Below are 22,974 nucleotides of genomic sequence, written 5' to 3'. Positions count from 1 at the left end.
TGCATGTAGCGCATAACGTTAGCATAATAAATGTTATTCATCAAGTAACAATTTGCCTTGAATTCCTGATGGACGTGTTGATTTCTCTTGAGAAATATAGCGTCACCCTTCCAGATAGGAGATAATGTCAGATGGCTTTTATTCCATTACAGTACTTTTATCACCTTTTATTCATCATTATGTGCTCTTCTCCTCTATTCAGCCTGTCAGAACTGAGGGAAACAAATGCCACAGTTTCCCAGCTCTGACATGCCCAGCTGCCTTGTACTAACACAGCTTTTCAGGCGATCTGCAAGGCCTGCAAGAGAGCCATCACACATTTTTCAAACACTCTTTGATGTACTCTCAAGTTCACAAGGCGTTAAACCACTGCGCGAGAGGAAACTGTAAGAGATGAGGGGCCTGTGTTTCAGAAACACACTTAAGACGGGTAAACAGGTATAAAAGAGAATCTCTAAAGCAGTGGAGCGTGCGGGTATACTTGATGTAAGCATTAGCTCATATACACATGTAGATCTACAACAGATTTTTGCACGTATGGAAAATCCCAGCTGTGCTTAGAAGTGTTTGAAACAACCACAGGCAGTTAGACGCCGGAGTTAACTGTTTACCAAGCTGTTAAAAATGGAGGGAAAGGCAGCAGGCGTCAAACTGTCCACTTTACAGCACTGTAAGAGGTTTCACAACCTCTGCGGCGTCCTCTTTATTGAGAGCTTAAATGGACACGCCGGCCCAGGGGTTAGTGTGAGACGACGAGGTAGTAATTCACATTTTAAAGCAGCCTGTGATTCAATCTCATCTAAAGAGCATCTAGGAGGAAATAGAAATCACTAGTTTCTCCATATTGTTGCTAAAAGAGAGGTTCTTTAAAGCATCATGTTAGAGGGAGGCAGGCAAGAGGGAAGGGGGCAACACAGCAAATATCACACAGGGCTCAGGGCTTTTACTGGATCTTTCTCAGAGAGGTTGGGGGTCGAGATGGAGACCGGGGTGGGTGTCCGGGTGGCGGGACTGGACTCCACAAACAGGCTGTCAGGCACTATCACTGGGTGGTAGGTTCGGCGGGTGATGGTTTTGACCACTTTGGTCACCTAGAGTTGGAGGGATGAGTGGGTAGATGTGTCAGCAGAGGACATTATGAATGGATGTTCTTCCAACCTGTTGGACCTTCCAACCTGTCTTTAAAGCACAAGCCTTGCACAGTTTTAGAATATGATATTCTAGAAAGAACTTGGTGTTTTGTCAGTGACCATTTTGCTCTTAGAAACAAGAACAAGGCAATGCTATGATAATATTCTGTGTACTGCTGTGTACCATCCTTCCATTAAATATCCGTAACTTTAATTTTGTTAAATGCCACCAGTGAGGAAAGGTGGGTTATCCCTGCACCAGTTGCCAAATAATCACAAAGCTGACACATCATGTCAGTCTTAACGTGCCAGTTTCACCGTGGACAATTTTTGGGTGTCACGTTGCCTAAGAAGTTCATGTTTTGGCATCTATTTGATCTGTAACCACAAAGCCGAAAAATGTAGCTGTATTTTATGGTAAAACATATTTCCATACACATATACAACTTCTTAACTCCCACTAGGGTTTGGATTTAACCACTTTCCAGCTAACACTATGGTTTAATAGTGTTAAATCAGGGGTGGGCGATATATCAAGAGTATTCAGTGTATCACAGCTTTTGGTGCTAGGAATGTAGAAAATGACTAGCCTATATCGCAAAAGATGGAAGATTCTCTCTGGAGAAATGTTTTAGTCCATAAAAAGTTTTCACATTTGAGTCTTTACTTTAAATCTAAGCATTTTTTTTCTTGCCTGAATCTGCTACCAAGCCATGGTAGTGTGCTCTATGCACTCTGCCAAAACTGGGGTCTCTGCTTTCTACAGGTTAGAGGCAGAAGAGATACAGATGCAGACCCACGGTGGAAAAATATCATGGGTTTTGAATTTCTGATGAAAACTACGTTACTACATTACGTTTTAGTCTTCCTGACAAAAATTAAACTTACTTTTTGTCAGTTTTATTCATCACAGATCTATCTGGCTAGTCTTAGTCTAGTTTTTGTCATGGAAAAAAGGCTGTCATCATCAATATCAATAACACACCATCAACAACTCGCCAAGACGAGGTAGGGATGTAGCCAAAATACATTGCGGTACTCACTTTAAGCCATATCGCCCAGCTTGATGTAAAATACATAGTGTGTCACATTACACCACCAGGGGGCTCTCAACCAAAACAACAACACAATTTGATGAGTACAGACCAGCGCTGCCCAGCTCCACTGTTTACTTCTTGTTCTTAACTGAGGGCTCTGTTAAGTAAAAAAAGCACCTCATCAGGGAAAGTTACTAAACAGAAGGCCAAGCTTTGTTTTCATTCATACATTTGTTATAATGAGGCAGAACTGCGCTGAAAAAGTCACTTCTGGGTTCCAGCTGAAAGCAGTCCTAGCGTATATGCACTGGCAGTGACGCTAACGATTCTTAGGCATGTGTCTACTCGGTTTTTCTTGGTGTTTACCTCACAACACAGGATTTCTAGCTGTAACATTTTTAATATTCACGATCTTGAGTCAGAGAGCCTCTGATTTCCCTCTGAGCTGAGAAAAAATATTCTTAACAAACCACACAACACAGGATAATCTGGCAAGATAATCTTGAAAACCATCTTATAATCAGGCCTTTGCTGACTTTGGTCAGAAAGAAGGAATTCTGCAAACAAACAGCATGATCATCTGGTCTTGAGTGTCAGGATTAGGCATAGTTTTTTTTTTATATGAGACTATTTTGGTGCAAACATTTATCCACCATGTGTGCAAAAATCTACTTACATTTTTGCTCTTGGTGGGTGTTGACTTCAGACTCTTCCTATTTATTATCACATTTACAATATGGCTGATTAAACTAGTTGAAAAAGAGAAAATGATTTGATGACAATGTCATGACTTCTAACTTACTGTTTATCACTGACAAACATATTAAAAGGGGCTAAAATGACACTAATGAGCATTTTTGTAAACAAAACTAACATCAAATCTAAAAGAGTTTGGTTCATAACATTTTGTACTTTCTGTTTAATGTTATCTTGGGAAAAGCAGCATAATAATTCTTGCATTCTAATGGTGGCTAACTTTGTATTCAACATTTTAAAAGATGCCCTGTTGTACCTTCAGATTTTCACTTTCCATTGTTACATTTTTTGACTTTCTTAACTTTTCTGGCTGGAAGTGAAAAACATGGTTGTTGTTTTGTACAGTCCTGTTTTAAAAATTGGCTTCCTGAAGAGAAGTCTAGCAGAGTTATGTAATGATATTCAACAGGGACACCTTCTCTTCCACAGCAGCTGTACCTGATAAACTATCCTCTACCTACTCAGGGCTGCCTCCCTACTGTGTGCACGGTAGTTAAAAGGCTTTTATTTGTTTGTGTGGTCTGCCTTGAACTCTCATTAGCTCATATCCAGAGGAAAGAGGAGGACCGCTACATTACTGGCACAACTCGGCTCTTCCTCCTACATGACTGGAGTTCCATTCAGTCAGCGTCTGCCAGCAGGAAGAGAGGACTGGAAGGTGGCCAAAGGGAAAGCATGGTATGCTGGGACATGATGAGGGATGGCGATCTAATTGAGCACGTACATGTGCTGAGTGCTCATGCACACATGAAGGGTTGTGGTCCAAATTACTCTGAGTTGAATTGATTGAAAACATAAATAGAAGAAGCAGCTGATCTGCTTTGTAGGGTTGTTTTCTAATCGTGTATGAAAATGTCTTCCTCCTCTTACCTCCCTAATTTGTCAGCTCTAACTTACCCTGACCTTGCTGCACATGCACTCACTCTTAACTGTTTCTGCTGATACAAACAGCAGCTTCATCTTAGGCCAATGTTTCTGCTCTCTTTCCAGTATTACAACTAGTAATACTGCAGATTCTAAGTCAGCTGGAAACATGTTTACTGGTCAAAAAAATGTTATGCCTACAAATCAGGAAGATGGAAGAAGCTTTCTTGTTTCATCTTCCTGCAGTCAGACGGGGGACGACCATCAAGGGGAAAGCGTGCGCTTGCATTAGACAGTATGGTTCAAAAGAAAAGATAAGCACATAAATAAAACTGTGAGTTGCTGTGAAATGAAGAGATATGGAAAAGGGGAGGGAGAGTAAAAACAACACATGAAAGCGCAGCAGAGAGACGGGATGCAAAGAGAGGAGAAGACAGAGGGAGAATGAACAAGACATGTGGTGGGATTTCTTTGTGTAAACTTTGGCATGGATAAGTTTGACACTGCAGAGAAGTTGGCTTCCACAAGTTCACCCTGAACAATAATCTGCTTTTCTCCTCAAAGTGACTTCCAGAAAACACCACATCCCTCCTCCCAGCCAGCCCTTCAAAGGAGCGTCCTTCCTTGTCACTTTCTCAGCAGCAAAGCTCTTGATAAGTGTGATTACTGCACATGTCTGTGTGTGCTTCCTCTAAGAAGTCCTGTGTATGGATTCATAAGAAATCATGTGAGTGTGCGTGAGTGCGTGTGGCCAATCCGCTCGCAGTACACAGGCTGTAGGGCAATGGGCCCTCCCTGATGAGGGATTAGAGCCGGCTTTTTAATTACAGTTTCACAGTCCCCAGAGTAGACACTTTCCACTCCTCTGGAAGCATGCAGCAGCACACAGTAGCTACGTTTACATCTGAATCCCAAGCAATATGTCACTACAGACACTTCTCTTTGAGGGGATGTCTCAAAATGCTAAGGCAGGAGGAAGGGATTCCAGCCCACACCTTGCTCCCTAGATTTGTACGTTTACTGAAATTATTCCAAATGGAAATCTGGTTGAATTCAGGTGGGAGTTCTTCTCTATGCTGCAAAGAGGATTTGAATTGTTGGTATTGTTGAATTTATACAAATTAAAAATAAAAACCCAGCAGACACAGGGCTACAGCTGGAAAAACAGTCTGAATAAATCAGAACTTTTTAAAGCCAATAAAATAACTCAGTATTCTTGACATTGGAATAATAAGTGTCTTTCAGATACTTTTATATTAAAAAAAAGAAAACTAACACTTAAGTTATGAATTTAACAAAAGTTTTGTCTTCATTTAATATTCCTCTGTCTTCTACATGAGGACTACTAGATTATATGTAAGCGAATGGTTTAGTTATGGCAATAATAATTAGTCTTCAGTAAGGCTGGGTGAATTTAGATTTTTGTGAAATGTGCTACTCAAATGTTATTAAACTGAGTTATCAAACAATTGCACTATGTAAATGCATATGTTATATTTATGGTAATAGATGTACTATGTAGACGCATGAGGTTTATTTACGGTAGTAGTGGTGCTATGTGTGTATATCAGGTGTATTCATGGAAATAGTTGTAGCCTATATATGTGTACATTGGGTTTATCAGGATTAACAGTTGCACTATGTAAAAGCATGAGGTTTTTATGGTAATAGTTGTGCTATGTATTTGCACAAGGTTTATTCATTGAAGTAGTTGTACTATGTACAGCTGGATGTCATCGGCGTAGCAGTAATTATTAAGTCCATGGTGGCGGATGATATGACCAAAGGGGAGCATCTCCACCACCTCCATCACCTCAGACACACACTCCACATTAACCAACTGCCTCACTGAAATAAATACCTGGATGAACAACAATATCCTTTCTCTAAATTACAATAAATCCGAATTCATGATCATTGGCCCCAAATCAGTCACCAAACCCATCCATAACTCAGCCTCCAAATTGACTCTTTCACCCTATATCTCTCCCCTCACATCCACAACCCGCTTGGTATCATTTTTGACAGTCACCTCACCTTTCATCAGCACGTCACCCAGCTAAAAAACATAGCCCACATCTGACCACTACTCTCCTTCCCTGCAGCTGAAACTCTCATCCACGCTTTCATCACATCCAGACTAGATTACTGCAATAGCATCCTTTATGGCACATCCTCAAAGGCCCTCAATAAACTCCAGTACATCCAGAGCTCTGCAGCACCTCTCCTCACCCATACCTGCTGCCATGACCAAAATACCCCCATACTTCAAAACCTTCACTGGCTCCCAGTCCCCTACCCTATCCAATTCAAAATCCTCCTCCTCATCCATAAAGCCCTAAACCAACAGGCCCCTCCTTACCTTGCTGACCTCCTACACCATCACATCCCCTCCTGTAACCTCTGCTCTTCAAACCTCAGTCTCCTCTCTCCACCAACATGAACCAAGCACTGAACCCAGGGGGACAGAGCTTTCACCATAGCCGCCTCCTCCCTCCAAAGCTCACTTCCTAAACATATCCAAGACTGTACAGACTCATCCACATTCAAATTCCTGCTCAAAACTCACCTTTTTAAACTGGCTTTTAATGTTTGATTCTCTTGTCTTTTGCTGCTTGATTATCTGCTTGTTTGATTGCTTGTTGTTTGTTTAGCTGTGATACGGTCTTTTGATTTCTTTGGTATGTAATGTCTTTTAACTTTTGTACAGTGTCTTTGAGTCTTTGAAAAGCGCTTTATAAATAAAATGTATTATTATCGTTATTACTATGTACTGTTCTATTCATGGCAACAGCTGCACTAATTGCATATTTCTATTTAATGCAGTCCTGCATATGGTTATATTTTCAAAATGTGAATAAGTTAAATTTAGGGCAATTTTTGCCCTACTGGAAAACAACGTCTGTCAATGCCAATATTTACACCGTATCAACCATTTACAGTTATGTGCATTAGTTTCGGGCCTTTTATGCGCTAACGGACATATCAGGGGCCGATGTGTCACAACTCAGGGCTGGAGAGTGGAGAGAGGGCGGTCAGAGTCTAGATCGACACACGTTGGCACGCATGTGTCACTCTGCAGCCAAGGTCAAGCTCAATGGCATTTTTTTGTCCATGCCATTTCACCTGTGGTGATACGCCCAGAGACCACTGGCGGTTTTCAGGGCCGTCTACAGCACGACCATGGGCTAGTGGCAACCCTACTACCCGTATGGCTGGTACCCCAGGCCATGCTTAAACTCCATATCCACACCTTAATCTGTGTATCCTTAGGGTGCAAACTTTGTTATTTTTTTGAAAGATTATTTTCCCATTCTCCTGGTGATATGCAAATACATCCAGAGCATGACCGAGGTTGTGTTGGTCCTCATTAACACCCAATGGGTGTAAAGCGAATTCCCTTTGAGACTAATGAAATTTTACCTTAACCTTAACCAATACATGCCACATTCAAATACTGGTGCAGAGGATGCTATTCACTGTCCCTCTGTATCAACTAAACTAATCTTAACACATTCACATGCTGCTGAACAGCCATCAAGAGCAATCTGAGGTACAGAGATGGGATTGAACAGCAGGCCATAATGCCAATTATACCTCTTTTGTAGCATCATAGTATTAAGGGACACATTTTCCACTTGACGTAATAAGAAATGACCTAGATGATATGAGGAAATGTCTTAAGTTTTACAAGGTCTCACCATTGGCTATTTGTACCTATATTCCCAAACCTATGATCTATAGTATCGGTGGGGTATGTTACAAGATAGACATAACAAATAAAGAGAGAAATTGCAAGGTTAATAGTAGAAACAGAAGCAGAGAGCAGTGAAACTGGACACCATTTTAAGTATAGACTTCAGCGTTATTTAGCTTGTGGTGGCGTGTCTTGCATTAAGCTGCTGTGGCTTGTTTGGGCACACATAACCTGGTGGTGGGGTGTTGGTTAAAAAAAGCTACATACTGCTGTAAAGGTCCACTCACCTTCAGGTTTGATGACAAGTCCTTACAGAAAAACAACACAACAAAGTAGAGGACAAGTCAGCTAAGGAGTTTTTAGGAGATACAAAAAGAGAAGGACATAAAGGGAGTTCACTCATAATAATATAATTTATAAGAGGGAGATGAATCCACTTTTGGCTGTGGGATTATGGGATTTAGAGTTCTTGGGGTTGGAAGTATGGGAGTGGAGGTACAGTGCTGCACTTTTTTGGAAGCAGTAAGCGAGCAGATGATACTTAAATGGATAAAACTGAGTTATTATTGCAGCTATGACCTCAAAAGGATCTATTTAAATTGAGGATTCTGCTTAAAAAGCCTTACCTTTGTTTCTGTACGCCGTGTGGTGCCATCATCAGAGGTGACCACCGAGACGTGGGAGGTGGGGGTGCCGGGGTCCTCCTCTATGGTGACCGTCTCCTCCACCACCTCCTGTGGCTCCTGCATCATAGCCAGGGATGTGGCGTTACTGGGGCTCTGCTCCTGCACAGAAGAGAAAGAAAAGAGAGGAGAAGTTAGACAAATTGAACAAATACTTACTTAGTTGTAAAGCAGCATGGAGGAAATGGCATAGCATCCAGGTGATCTGATGTAAGATAAACAACAGGATGGCACTTTAATTGAGCTACAGCAGCAAGAAAAACATCAGAATCTAGCAGAAAAAAACAATAGTATAAACAACAGCACTGCCCATGAAGGGTATAAATATAAAGTAACCCACAGTTTGAAATGCAACTATTGAGCCTAAAGTAGAGAATGAAACACAGTAAATGAATAATAGAGTGGATAAAAACGACACTAAAATACACTCTGACAAGGAGATGGATAAAGGATGAAAATAAGTGAAGCAGCATCAGGGTAGAACAAAGCTGAAAAGATAAATAGATAATGATGCTCATGTAAAACAACAAGCAACAGATAGACAATACATTGTTTCATACATTATTAGACGATTACGTCGTAAAGAAATGATTCAATCTATGGAGAGGTTGTTCTTCTGGTAGAATGCAGAGTTGTCTTAACAGTGCAGTTTGTCAAATATTGGGGGAAAAAAATAAATTTTAGGGAAAAGCACATTAGTTGATAGAATTCTAGGCATTTCAAGAGGTGATGGCTGTGATCCTTGGAGACTAATACTAGACAATCCAGCTGGATGTTGAACCATATTTCTTATAAGATCGTTGTTAGAAGCCCAAGTTAAAAACACGTTTCACATCATGGTTTAGACACTTGTTCCCCAGGACCCCTTAGGGAAGGGATGTCAAGTGCAATCACAGCAGGGGCTGGATTTGTGATTCAGGTCTAACCTGAGGGCCTAACAGAGTCAACATTTAACCTTAACTGTCAACCTCAATTTACCAGTGATAAAATATTAAAAAACACAGCACTGATGATAAATCATTTGGAAATTCAAAAAAGTTAAAATGATAAGTTAGAGGCTCAAATCTGAGAAAAAAATTCCAACTTGTTAGTTCAGTAGATCAGAACACAGAAAAAAATGTTTTTAAAGAGCAAATATATGAGGAGAAAGTTAAAATCGTAAGTTTGAAAGGTGAAAATATGAGATCAATTTTGAAATCATGAGTTTAAGAGATATGACCTAAAATTCTAAATTGTGAGTCTGATATTTCAAAATGTGGGGTTAAAAAGCCAAAAATTAGGAGTTGAAAATGTCGAAATATAGGCTAGAATTCAAAATGATGAGTTAAAAAGTTAAGAATATGACTTAAATTCAAAATTGGGAGTCAAAATATGAACGAAATATGAAAAGGTCAAAATATGAAATAAAAAGAAAGAATAATTCATTTAAAATGTCAAAATGTGCGAAAAAAAATTTAAATCATGTTTTTAAAAGTCAAAATATGGGATTAAAAAGCCAAAGTAAGGAGTTGAAAAGGTCAAAATATGACTTAAAATTGAAAATTGGGAATCTAAAAGATAAAAAAGATATAAAGTCCAAATTATGCATTGAAAAGGTCAAAGCATGAAATGAAAAGTCAGAATCATAAGTTTCAGTCATAATCTTGAGAAACACAAATAAATTTCTTTACCGTCATTCTTGACTATTTATGAAAACTTTCTTACTATTTACTTTTTCAGGTTTTTATGGCTTAAGGATATTTTAAATAATTAAGTTCAAGTTTACATTATTATACCGGAGAAAATCTGCAGACCTCATACTGGTGGGCCAGTTATAATACAAATATAATATGATCCTGCGGGCTGTATATATTCGTTCCATGGGCCGGATTTGGCACCCAGGCCTTAGGGGGTAGCCAGAGATCTGGGGAGGGGGGCATATGTGACTGAAGCCACGAAGGGGGTGATGTCAAAGAAAAAATGGTTGGGAACCACTAGTTTAGACAATCAGCCTAGATTATTTCAAGGCAAATGAATACACAGGCCAAAGATCAGAAAAAAAACACTGTTACTGTTAATAAAAACTTACCATGAACAATTAGCCTACTGAATGTTTGAAGCTGACATTCTTGCTTGTGAGAACCAGATCACTAGTTCATTAAAGCCTCACTATGTGACATTTGAATCTTAATATAGAAAAAAAAATCATATTCCCAATGTAAAAATATTGTATAGTGGTATCTTACAAAGAGAGGGAGGTCAAACTCAGTGAGATTGTTGATATCAGCACTGTGTTTACAATTCCTTGATCAAGGACTTGTTCCTTACATACAGCCTTTGAATGTGTCGCTTGCTTGTCTGATTTTTCTGCTTGTCTTTCAAATAAACTCTTTTCTCTCTGAAAGTTAGTCTTGCCAACATGTAAGGGATGCAAAACAGGCCCATCCACACAGCAGCAGTGTATAATGACGGATATGAGAGCACACAGGAGCACAAAAGGACTTTGCAAACTGAAGAAAGTTTTCCTCTGTTTGAAAATAAACAGATAAGAGCCAAATCTAGCATTCAGTAAATCATTTGAAGTGGATCATTGAAACTTGTTTATCAACACTTGTCTGCTGCTTTCTATCTCACAATGACTGATGAGAAATAATAGGATGGAAGGGGAAGAGTGGAGGTTTATCCAAGGAAAGCATTTGTTTGGTATGATAATCTGTTGTTTAAGTCACACAGTCTTTTAAGAACTTTTCAATAAAAAAAATGTTGGTCTAAGATGTCTGTGAACTGTTGATTCAGCCAATGCCACTAGCCCTAGCTGCAGCTCAGCTTAGTGGACCCACACTCCCTGCTCTACTGTGCGAATGTAAACCAGCACAGTGGATGAATGGCATGTTGTAAGGAGGCTGAGTAAGGTAAAAGTGGCTGTTAAACAGTCCACTATAGTTATGCATAGCCACATTCAGTACATGCATGTTGATACTAGCCTGCAAGGAGACTCAGTGCTGCAAACACTTGTAGCATTAGTTACAATCTGCAAACCAATTTGACTTCATTTATCAGCACAGCAATACATGTAGCAAAGAGCCACAAATTTCAGCCACATTGTATTTCCATTAATTGTATTATTAATGCAATGTGGCTGAACTGTTTGAAACAACAAGACACTACATGGAATATGCTTTGGACAGCGTTTAGTCATGTAGTGACCACGCGCTTTTAAGGTGGCTCTGATTTGGGGAGGAAATCTCCTCATCCAGATCCACCGTTGATATTTCCAAAAAAAAACATGAGTCTGGTGGTAATCAAGCCAATGAGCTATGCATGACTATACAGCATTTGATTTGATGCAAAGAATTGGATTAAAAATGGAGGAAATGGCAAAGGTAAAGAGACTGTGTACAGATTTCTTTGCAGGAGTGAAGGAACTTCACATCCCACAATCCACTGTAAAACAACGTCCAACAAATTAAGCTCAGCATTAGTTCATGCAGGACACTGTAGTCATACACCCAGCTGTGATCAGCTCACGGCAAGCTGATCCCAGTTATCACCTCCCAGCTCCTACAGCCAATCACAGCTCTTTCCCTCAACACAGCAGTTCATTCTAATATGACAACCTTCTCACTAATCGTTGTTTTATTAATGCTGATGCCTCCTCCACCCCAGCCTCCTCCTTTATAGCATAAAGCTTGTTGCACCTTCATATTAAATAGATAGATAGATAGATAGATAGATAGATAGATAGATAGATAGATAGATAGATAGATAGATAGATAGATAGATAGGTTCTATTGTCATTGTACATGTATATACAACGAAATTGTAGCAGCTATTGAGATTCATGCTAATTGCTTTTGAACTAATTTTACTGTATTCAGCACACATTACCATGAATGTATCCATTCACATGGGGGTTTCAAGCTACGCACTCTCTGGAAAGTCAACGAATGCGGCTTGACTAACTCAGGGAGCATCTTTTGAGCAGAGACTTCCAACTGAGTAAAACTGTAAATCCATTTTGCAATAAAATGGTTAAATGTATGACAACAGTGTTCCTGACTAAAATAACAGTTTAGCTGACTTCTTTCAAAGCATGCAAGGACATTTTTTCTATTTATCTGCATTTTAGTGCTTATATGTACTCATCAGTAGCAAACAGCCGAAATTTGCAGTGGGGCACAAATGTATTTGTGACCTTCAAGGACTGTGGTTAGTGTAGCTCTTCTACCCAAGATCTTGAATAAATCATACATTTCTTAAACAAGGTTGCTAACAAACAAACATATCTTCTGTAAGTGCATTTCTGATTGCTTCACACAAAGGTAGCGTGTTGTAAGTCTACCTTGGATAGAGATGACATTATGACTAATAATCAAATCTGTTACAGAGAAAACTAATGGGACTTACATGGCACCTTAACAACAATGTTGAGCTCCAAAGTGCTCAGCTTTGACTGGTTTTGGAGTCAAAACAAGTCAAAAGGAAAATTAGTCACTAAGAATGTCCTGAACACAAACCCAGTTCTCTTAGGTCAAACTGGGACACAATCGACTCCCCTTCTGATATTAAAACTTTTCCCTTTGCTTTGAACAAAATAAGATCCAGGCTCCACTGAACACTGCTTCAAACAGCACTTGATATGCCACTTCTGTAAGCACACACAGTCCTTACAAAGGCTTTGTACTGCACCATACAAGAAAACAAAGATAAAGTTTTCTTGTTTGTTTGTAGTCCTGACAGTGCATGATTTATTTGCCCTTAATATTACATCCAAACACTGCAATGCAGGGAAGCAAGAAAGTCCTCACCTCTCGAGACCCCAAATTGAGTTAAAGCTTCTTTCAAGGCAAGAAAAAAAGCCTGGAGGACTGTTTTTGATTCATATTTCATTGGGAAGCCATGGATGTAAAGAAAAAGTGTCCACGGGCTGGGGATGAAAGTAACCACAGAGGTTCTCACACACCACCTGACCCTGAGAGAGAGAGAAACATGTGCTTCCTGATGCATTTCCTGCAGATGGAACGTGATACGGAGTGAGTGGATGGAGATGCACCGCCCTCACCGCTGTGCACGCGTGTGACAAAATTATAGCTCTGGTGATGTGGAGGGGAAGGAAGGCATTCGAGGCAATCACTGATAACCAAAACAGCACGGAGCCAAGAGAGGGAGAGGAAATCGAAAGTAATGGAGAGGGCTGAGAGGGAGTAGGAGGATGGTGGAGTGAAATGTTGAGTTTTTCTCTCACAGGAAGAAAGAGGAAGCAGGGTTGTATACTTACGGCTGCAGCTGACCTTAAGGGTTTTCTTCAGGATGTTTGGCATGCCATTCCTATTGTGTTCACTTCCCCTTTCTTGAACCGAGTGAGGGGATGTCATTCTTCTCATAAATGTGACAAAATCCAATAAATTTGTTTGCACACTTTGGCTTTTCAACTTAAACTCTATGACCTCCGTTAATCTTAATCAAAAATAGAGGATCAAAGCTTGGAAGAATAAAATATGTCCTCCAGTGTCCTCCTATTATCTTTAAAGCATTTGCAAAATCCACCTTGGATACAAAATAGTTGAAGTAGACTCTTTTTCAACCCCGAGCTGGAGAGAGAAGGCAGAAGGCCAATGAGAGAGTGAGAGGGAAAAGTTCCAGTCCTGTTCTTGACTATTTTTCAAAACATAACTACATCTTAGAGGGGGAGACTGCCTGTTTTCTCCTTGTCCAGGAACACACTAACAAGTGAACAGTTCTCCATTGATTGGCCAACTAAGGCCTTTACTGTCTCAGGCTTCAAAGCACCGCACAGTCCTCATTGATCTGCAGCCTGTCTGCTGATCAGTCAAAAGTTTGCACTTTTCTATGTTGAGGATCTTTCTCGTCTCCAGTCTCCATGGGAGAAAAAAACACCAGGGTTTGGGTGTTTAAATAATCTCATTTAGCAACCCACAGCAAATGAGAACTTTCTCTATTCACCTACTCTACTCTGTCCTGTAACTTAGAGTCAATTAGCACTCTGAACCGAGCCCAGTTAGGTCATTACACCAGGAGAAAGGTTCCAAAGTCCCATTATTGAGGTTAATGACTTTGAAGGCTATCAGCTACGTGGAAGGAGACACATTTATTTACACGCAACCAAGTCTGAGCCGAGGGGAAGATATTATTTAAGACTGACCTAAGGCAAAACAGAACAGTTCTGCTGGGAAAGACTCTATAATGATATTCAGGAAAGGTCACTTCTGACTTGTTGCCTCTAATCAGCATTGTCGCCCCGTTAAATTAAAAAAGTGAGTTATATTCTTAACTTGGCCTCTAGAGCTGCAAAAACTGATAATACTTTATTTGCAAAGTCTCAGAGTGTTTACAGTCATTTAAAAATTCTTAATATTTTAGTATTGAATAGTGCCAAAGGGAAGTAAATTAATGAACACCATTGACCAAAATGAAGTCTTGATTAGGCAAATCATGCAAACATGATTCTGTTACAGGACCAGTATCATAGGGGTGATTAGCTGATCTCACTCATAGTTGATTGGCTGATCTCATTCATAGATGATTGGCCAATCTCATTCATAGTTGATTGGCTGATCTCACTCACAGGTGATTGGCCGATCTCATTCATATTTGTTCTTACTCATCTTACTCATAGAATTTCGGTTGATCTCAATCATAGATTATTTGCCGTTCTCATTCAAAGGTGATCAGCTGATCTCAATCATAATTGTTTGGCTGATTTCACTGATAGATGATCGTCTAATCTTACTCATAGGTTTTTCAGCTGATATCACTCATAGATGATTGCCTGATCTCCTTCATAGGTGATCAGCTCATCTCAATCATAGATAATTGGTCAATCTCACTCAAAGGTGATGGACTGATCTCACTCATAGGTGATCAGCTGCAGGAAACCTGATTAAGGCATCCTTAATTTTGACCTTGGAACTCTGAAGATTATTTTGCCTTGTCAGTGTTGGTACTTCCCTTAATATACATTTTTTCTTGTGTTATTTTCAAACCCCAGAATTTGTCATGGACATCTATGACTATGGTTGTTTCATGTTTTATTTATTGGAACAGGGAATGAGTATAAGATACCAGATTCTAGACAGCCAGCTCTGCTGATGTTTTTTTTTTTTTTTTTGCTATTTTCTTCTATATGCTAGCTGTTCAACTGCATATAAGCAATACTGCACTCAAAGTTGGGGTGTTGTACCAATATCAGCACTGCTGTGATTATCTCTGTCCCTTGGCCTGTGGCCATGCGGCTACGACTGATTCACAGCACTGCTGGCATTCAGGGCATCACTCTGTTGTGATACACTGGGATTGCACTTAAAGATGGATGTTTTGGCTTGCCACTGCAAAAATAATGTCTCCAGCCCTGTTGGGGTTTCTTTCAATGATTAAACTGAATTACAGCAACAGTGTAAACGTCAGTCAATAGTTGATTTGTCTTTTGATAAAGATCATTAGGTCATTGTGCATGTTTAAACTCATGCGTTCCAGTTTACAGAAGGATTATCTTTCTTTATTTGTGCAGGATGAGGCAGATACTCTAAATCTGAACTGTTACTCACAGTGAATAATCCACCTCTTTGACTCTCTGCTAATGAAATCTAGACACATTCCCTGCATGCCGATGTTGATTCAGACCTTTGAAGGCTTGGTGGGTAAGCCCTGAGGAGATGCCGTCAAAACAGCAATGTGTCATAAAAGCAGCAGCATACTACTCCTGCTTAAAAGACATGGTGGACCGAGAGGATGCATGGATCCTCTGAGGCTCGCTAACAAACCGCTCCTGCTAGTCTCTGCGTGCACTTCGATAAGGGTGAACTCCACATTACAGCCCTTAAATAAATGATTAAAAGGCGTCTGGCTGTGGGCTAGCACAGTCGGTTGGTCCATGAGGAATATTCTCAATGAAGGGGACTCAGGAAAGCATACTCTTAAGTCAAGGGCAGAGGGAAGTGGAGCACAGTGAGTTAACAGCTGGTTGCAGATGGATAAATGATAAAGTAGCAGAGGGGTATGAGACGGAAAGGTGGGGGAGGAAGTTTGAGTGCTGGCAAACCTTGTGGAGATGGGATAGGAAAAGTGGTCAAGGTTGGCATTCATGGAGTACACTTCCCAATCATCTGGATCAGGAAAGGCTTGTCACAGCTAAAAACGAAGATCCCTTGAGTAGTCCATCTAAACACATCTGTTACCTTGGAGCAGTGACTCTATGGAACGACATGCCATAAAAATGTGGAAGTGTTTGTGTCAGCAGGAGTGGAAACCTGGATAAAGCGGATAAAAACACATTAAGAGCAAAGAAAGAATACAAAACAAAAGCTTACATAGGCCAAACAAGCCTATCTGTCGAGGATCAGGTTTATCCGGAGACAAAAGCCCACCTTAGGGTTCCTGAGCCTGAGTAAATAACAAAACGACAGGAATGTTTGTCGCTTTGCCTCCCCTTAAAAGCCCTGCCAAGAGCTGGACCCCACTTCTGATGAGGAGAAAAGAGCTTTGAAAGGCTTTGCCAGTTACATCACTCGTGTTCAGCCAGTGGTAGCAGAGAGGCAGAGGCGCAGACAGACAGGGATTTGGCTCCGAGGATGGCCTTAGGATTTGTACAACCTGCACTCCATTCTGTTCAGTGTGATGGGCTTTGACTAGCTGTATGAGGAAGAGAGCTATTATACCAGCTAACTCTTGAATGAAAGAGGCTTTGAGTGTGTTTATACTTGTGTGGTATTATAAAAAAGAAACTTCTCATTGGTACTTGGGATACCTAACATCCAAATACATCAGAGGCTTTGTGCGTCCAAGCCTAGAATGCTCTTACCTATAACACAGAACATGATGAACTATATTCTTCAGTAAAGAGCCCTTGTGTATCTATTGTGCAGCATATTTCCCTACAATAGATCATGAATGAAAACAGGCTGCTTCAGCATGACTTATCCAAGCCATAATGAATTTGCGTCTCGATAAAAGAAAAGGTGGAGGAGGAGGGAGACACTGGATGGAGATGAAGTGATACTTGGTGTCAATTAGCAGCGTCCTGCTATCTGCCTTCAATCCTCACCCATTAATCTTCTGTGTTCAATAAGCAGCTCTGTGTTGTCTCAGCACGGAGAGATAAAATGATAGAAAAAGACAGAGTACGCAGATAAGAGACTGTCTCCTCCCAGGACAGAATCACAAGAGAAGTTAGAGTTGAGGAATGAGTCATCTCTTCATGACGTGTCCAAGAAAAAGTACTAGACTTACTTTACTGATGCTGAAGTAACAGCTTTAGAGCTAGAAATAGAAAATTTGAGAGCATACACAGTATTAAGACTATGCTGACTACAAGTTAGTAAAAGTGTACCTAAGACTAGAATGAAAAATTACATTCTAACTAATCAGCAAAATATTTAAACAGATGTTTGAAGATCTTCGGTCTGAAACACAGAAAAATATTTTTGAAATCTAAGCCGTTCCTTTTAACGTGAGAGACCCCACACAGGGCAACATTTACCGTACCTTTAAAACGTATTCCCCCCTTGGATGTTTCACCCTTTTTTTGATTTTATAAATCATCCATCCATACATTTTCTATACGGCTTATCCCATCGGGGGTCACTAAGATTATGTGTGCTGCAGTAATGTCACTTGAATTTTGAAGATATGAAACCAAAAGAAAAAAAAACTTAATGGAAATTAAAATTCAAAGATTTTTATGTATTGTATAGTAAACATGAATGGCTCAGACTTTTTTTTGTTTTGTTTTTTTTTGTTGCAAAAACTTGTTTTCCCATCTCTGGGGACAAAAAATGAAAAAAAAAAAACCTTTCAGTGTAAGTTTTTAAAGTATTCACATATTTACAAAGAAGTCCTTGTGCTTTTTGGAAGTTGCTTATCTGAGCCATTATTTAAAGTAGTTTCTGTCTGCAGTGACACAGAGGGACACATCATCTCTTTCTCTCTGTTATGAGTCATGCAGGCTCTCTTCTCCAGTTTCACAGGTGCTGTTCGGCAAAGCATGACATGATGAAGGAACAGCTTGCCATTGGTTATCACAGTCTGTCACAATGCATTGTGGGAAATTGCTATGGTGGCTAATTCTAAGGCTAGTGGCAGGGAAAAATCAAAAAATTGAGTAAATAATGGATACAGAGCTAAACGCCATGGATTTAATCTTTAAAGACCCCAGTAAGTTACCCAAGTTCCAGGCTTGGTAGAAAACTTTCTGTAAGAGCTACGAAGGCCCAGGTAGTGTCAGTAGAGCAGGGAAATGGAGGGCTTTCAGAGAAAAAGACAAGTGGCCAGGATTTATGGTTGAAAAGTTATCTAACTTTGAATAACACGTCTCCTCTTGTCATATATGGCAACAGTCTCAGGGGGTTACATTTAAATGGTACCTGAATAAGAATGGGTACCAAATTCTGTACTTTTAAAGGTACCGACTGAATTCTGTTGGTACTCCCAACTCCCAAATCAAATGGTACCATGTTTCGGTACCTAAACGCATCTTTGTGACTGCAAGAGAGTGGAAGAGTAGTCAATTTTCCATGCCAGATGCAAACACAGCATTATTTTGAGGTTATATAACGTTTATTATTGCATGTTATTCACACGCAAAAGTACCGAAAATCAGTACCATTGTGTACCGGTATTGGGAACTGGTTCAAATGTGAAAGGTACCCATCCCTATACCTGAAATGGATCTTTGTCACACTGTAATTTGAAAGATGCAGAAAGCCATATTGAGATTCCAGTAAAATTCAGACTCCAAATTGTTCAGGCCTACTCTGCTGAAAGTCAAATCAGGGCATATTTCAAGCAGAAAGACAAACATTGACTAGGGAGGCTACAGTCAGCTCAGGATGGCGCTTCAATGTCTATCACTGGGTGTTTCTACTTGTTCAACCCCACCCCAGAATACACCTGTAGTTATTCTTTGGAAATCAGTACCTATGCTTTCTCTATAACTTTAGTTTATGTTACTGAGACATGATGAGATCACGCCCCTGTACTGTGCACATACTAATGTGACATAAGTCTAAAACAGTCTTAAGTATCGGTTATATCTAAAGTGTAGGAGTTAAAGGCAGAAAGGATTCAGATTGGACTTTTAATGTTGTGTTCAGTACTTAATGGACTTATTTACGAGATGTTTTTTTGGTATATTGTCATTATAAGGATCACTCCATGATTTAGAAACTAGAACCAGCTCTTTCATAAATATAGCTTAAACTTTAAAAGACGCAGGCATGCTGAGAGCCACATTAAGGGCTAAAAGCCAATCAGCAACAACAAAAGACTCCTATTATCAGCTCACTTGTTTTCTGATGCCTTTAACTGCAGGGAAAGAAGAAGAAAACTTTCCCTCTCCCTCCCACACTACTTCAATGAGCAGACATTAGATCTGTCTCGGTCTGAACTCAGTGGGAGGGAGTCTGGGCTTACTTTCAGGTTGAGACAACAGAAGCTGTCAGATCGCCACCTGGTCATGCATACCGCCGTGATCAGAGTCACCTTCTACACAGAAACACACATGCACGCAAACACAACATGCTCAGTCTTAGCCTGACCCCTGTGCAGTGACTAACAGGATTTCGCTCCGGAGACATGCCAGTAATCATTACATGGCTCTTACACAATTAATCCTCTAGCAAAGATCGCCTCGCTAACCTTGGGTCGTCCAATTTCCCATCAGCCCCTTCTGTTTCTACCACCTGCCCTGTCTGCAGCAGAATCACATGATGAAGTTCAGACGAGAATCAGGAGAAGCATGTGAGGGTGTATTTCACGAGGGTGACCGTAGCCGTGTGATCCAAACATTCAGCAAAAACAAGACTTGATTGTGGGATGGTATCAAAGCAGGAGGGAAGTTAAGAAGAGAACAGAGATCTAAAGAGGGTGGCAAAGCAAGGCGAAGGCCCAAATCGGCATGGTAAAAAAAAAAAAAAAGGGGTCATTTGGTCTCATCCAAGGCCAGCCAGGCAAGCGTCGTCTCAGTAACAGCCAGGGCAGAGGTCCCAAAATCTGCGCTGATTGTTAGATGTGTATTTCGTGCATGCTTCAGCTTCCCTATACGGGTATTCACAGACAAAAATACAAACAAATAACTGAAAGGGTGAGGGCCAAAGCTCTGATGATACAGCTGGGAATGATGGGACCTTAATCTCTCCCTCTCCGTCGACTGATCCCGGGCCAAATCTGAGCTCCTCTCTCTCATCTCTGTCACGCTTGGCCTCCTGGTTTCAGACGCCTTCATCATTTCCCTCCAAAGTCCTGCACTGTTCCCCCTCCGTCTGCCTCCCCTTTCACGTCATCATCCGTCTACATGCCCTTTTGTTCCTTTGCACCAGTGCCAAGTCTGAACTCGAGTTAGCCAGACTGCTTGACAGCCTCAGACCCTGAAAGCAGAGGCCACCTGCAAACCTCGAGACAAACCGCCCCAGCAAAAAAAAAAAAAGAAACAGCTGCTTTTTTTTATCCAGACAGGGTGTTAAGAGCACATTTTCTCACTGCAAAAATGACTTCTTGCAACAAAAGGAGTACCCATGTTGGTTCTTGGCAACTTTAACACAACCTCAATCCCTGAAAAGTCTCATACTCCCATTCAAATTTGCAGGGAGATGTTTTGAAGCCTCGGATAATTTCTTACAGATGCCATCAATTATACACAGTGCATACAAACACTCTTGCACACATGGAGTCACATACCACACATGTTTCCCTCGAATTTCAAGGCCTGGAGTCAGATTAAGGGCAGAATATGCAGAAAGTTGCTGTTAGCATGGAGGAGGATATACAAGTTGTGCAGAAGTAAGAAGCCGAAAAGAAAGAGTGGGAGGAGGATGATGACTAAAAAACAAAAAAGGAGAAACCACATGGAGCCCATGGAGTAAAAACAGTGTGGCTTGTGAAGGGGTCAGCTCAAATGGCAAGAGTTTGATTGTTTGAACAATGGGCGCGGCCATGAAAGAGAGAGAGAGAGAGAAGAATCCAGCACTGTAGAGGCAGATTAGCAGTAGCTGGCCGCGGTGGATGGTGGGCGGGGTGCGGGGTGCGAGGTAGGTGGGTTTGCTGGGTTCCCGAGGGCTGGGTTGTTTTGTGCTGCCCCTCCTCTCTGCCTGTGGATCACTGTCAGCATGACTTTGTTGGAGGACTGGTGATTGGAGGGCAGGGGGGGCTGTTTGTGAGTCTGGCTTTGCCAGAAGCTCAGTTCATGTGAGGTCTACTAAAGATTTAGGGAGTTGGAACGGGGGACATATGCTCCACTTCCTGTCAGGCTACCAGAGCAACACTTATTGTCCCCCAGACACCATTTCTCCAAAATGTGTCTGCATGTGGAGCCACAGGGTCTCCCGTTTAAGAGAAATTTACCCCCCGCCTCCCTCCATCTCTGGCGTTCTTTCTGAGTCTCTTGTGTAGAAAACAGTAAAGCCTGGAGCAGTTATAACGGAGGACTACTAACAGGCTTAGCAGGGTGCTAACAATGTTTTAGGAAAGATACTTAACGCTCTCCACTGGGACTGGATGTTGGGGTGGATTCTAAAGATGTTTCTATACTGTTTTCCTCCCTGATACTGATTCCAGTATCTGTACTGAACGACTCTGTGCATCCTCCCACTGCCAGCAGCATTAAATAAACTTGTTTACCAGTGGAAAAACATTAGCATCATTTAAACGGCAATAACAGGGTGGAATAGTTCCACCCCTGTGACTTCCCACCTTGAACACTGATATGGCAGAATGGGGTGACAAAGTGCTTCCATTACAATCTGAGATAGAAACAGAGACCTTGCAGGGGAAACACATGATCACTGTAAGCATCAGAGAGTCTGAGTGTGACTGTATGCAAAGCTGATGCCGTGTTAAGCATGATGCCAAAGTGACATCTCAAATTACACACTAGGACATCAATATTTCACAAATGAAGATTCAATATAAAAGATGTAATGAAAGCAGAGCGTAATTATGGCAGCTCTGAGAAACTGCGAACCTAAAAGGGTAAATGATTGCTGATTTTTTTGCTAGCTTTGACCATAGACAAGATAAACCATAGACTTAATATGAGTGATATCAGCTACTGTTTCTGGTGGGCTGTTTAGAAGGCAGTCTCCATGTCGAGAAACATTATCTCCACCAAACTGTTCATCCTTCTAGAAACAATTAAAGAGGTCTTGGAAAACAGCTATGACCACCACCTTTTCTTTCACACAACAATGCTAAAATTGACACAAATAAATGAATGAATGAGTCTGTTTTTGATTTGGGGGAAGAAAGTTAAAGCAAAACACCACGCAGGGGAGATAAGAAGCCCAGAAGCCTCATAAATTAAGATACCTCCCCTCTGATATGAAGACTTACTCCAGGCAGCAATGCAGGTTAGCTGAGTAATGTTTGCAAAGTGACTCCAAAAAACAGTCATCCATCATTATTTTTTTCTCAGGAGAGGTTCCGTTTTTTGTGCTTTTTTTTTTTTTGCATTCTCCATGACATTTAAATGGGTGAATTACTTTCCAAAGCAGTGACTGCTCCTTTCTCTCTCCCTCTCCTTTCTGAAGCCTCACTTTAAACTCTGAGGTTTGCCCACTTATCAATGATAGCCACCATGAAATATGATGGGCAAAATTAGCACTTACAGCCATGCAACACAGATGGCACAGCGCTGTGATACACAAGCACATGCAAACACCAGTAAAGTTTCTGGATTTTTGAAACCAAAAATAATTGACTCAGTGTGCAAAGACCTTTACTCGCAGACCAGGTATGCACACTGATTTCAGGTCATTCATTTTTGAGTTGCAAGAGGGATTTTAAAGTCAGGTGGAATTCCAGATTGAATGTGCCTCGTT

General features: G+C 40.8%; 1 protein-coding gene across 5 annotated transcripts in view; it reads right to left on the bottom strand.

Annotated features, from left to right (window-relative positions):
* arvcfb (ARVCF delta catenin family member b) overlaps positions 1-22,974 on the bottom strand; it is a 271,707-nt gene that overhangs the window by 140,048 nt on the left and 108,685 nt on the right. For 4 of the 5 annotated variants that reach the window (XM_041787920.1, XM_041787916.1, XM_041787918.1 and 1 more), the window contains exons 2-3: positions 8,111-8,269; positions 7,772-7,792 (exon numbers count right to left, since the gene is read on the bottom strand). In XM_041787920.1, the coding sequence (XP_041643854.1) occupies positions 7,772-7,792; positions 8,111-8,236 (147 nt within the window). In that variant the 5' untranslated portion in view covers positions 8,237-8,269. The remainder of the gene's footprint in view (positions 1-7,771; positions 7,793-8,110; positions 8,270-22,974) is intronic. The other variant, XM_041787917.1, reaches the window with a different exon arrangement.

Source organism: Cheilinus undulatus, linkage group 5 (assembly GCF_018320785.1).
Source record: "Cheilinus undulatus linkage group 5, ASM1832078v1, whole genome shotgun sequence".
NCBI lineage: Eukaryota > Metazoa > Chordata > Actinopteri > Labriformes > Labridae > Cheilinus > Cheilinus undulatus.
The sequence above is the reverse complement of the archived record's forward strand: the minus strand, read 5'-3'. Positions and strand labels throughout refer to the sequence as shown.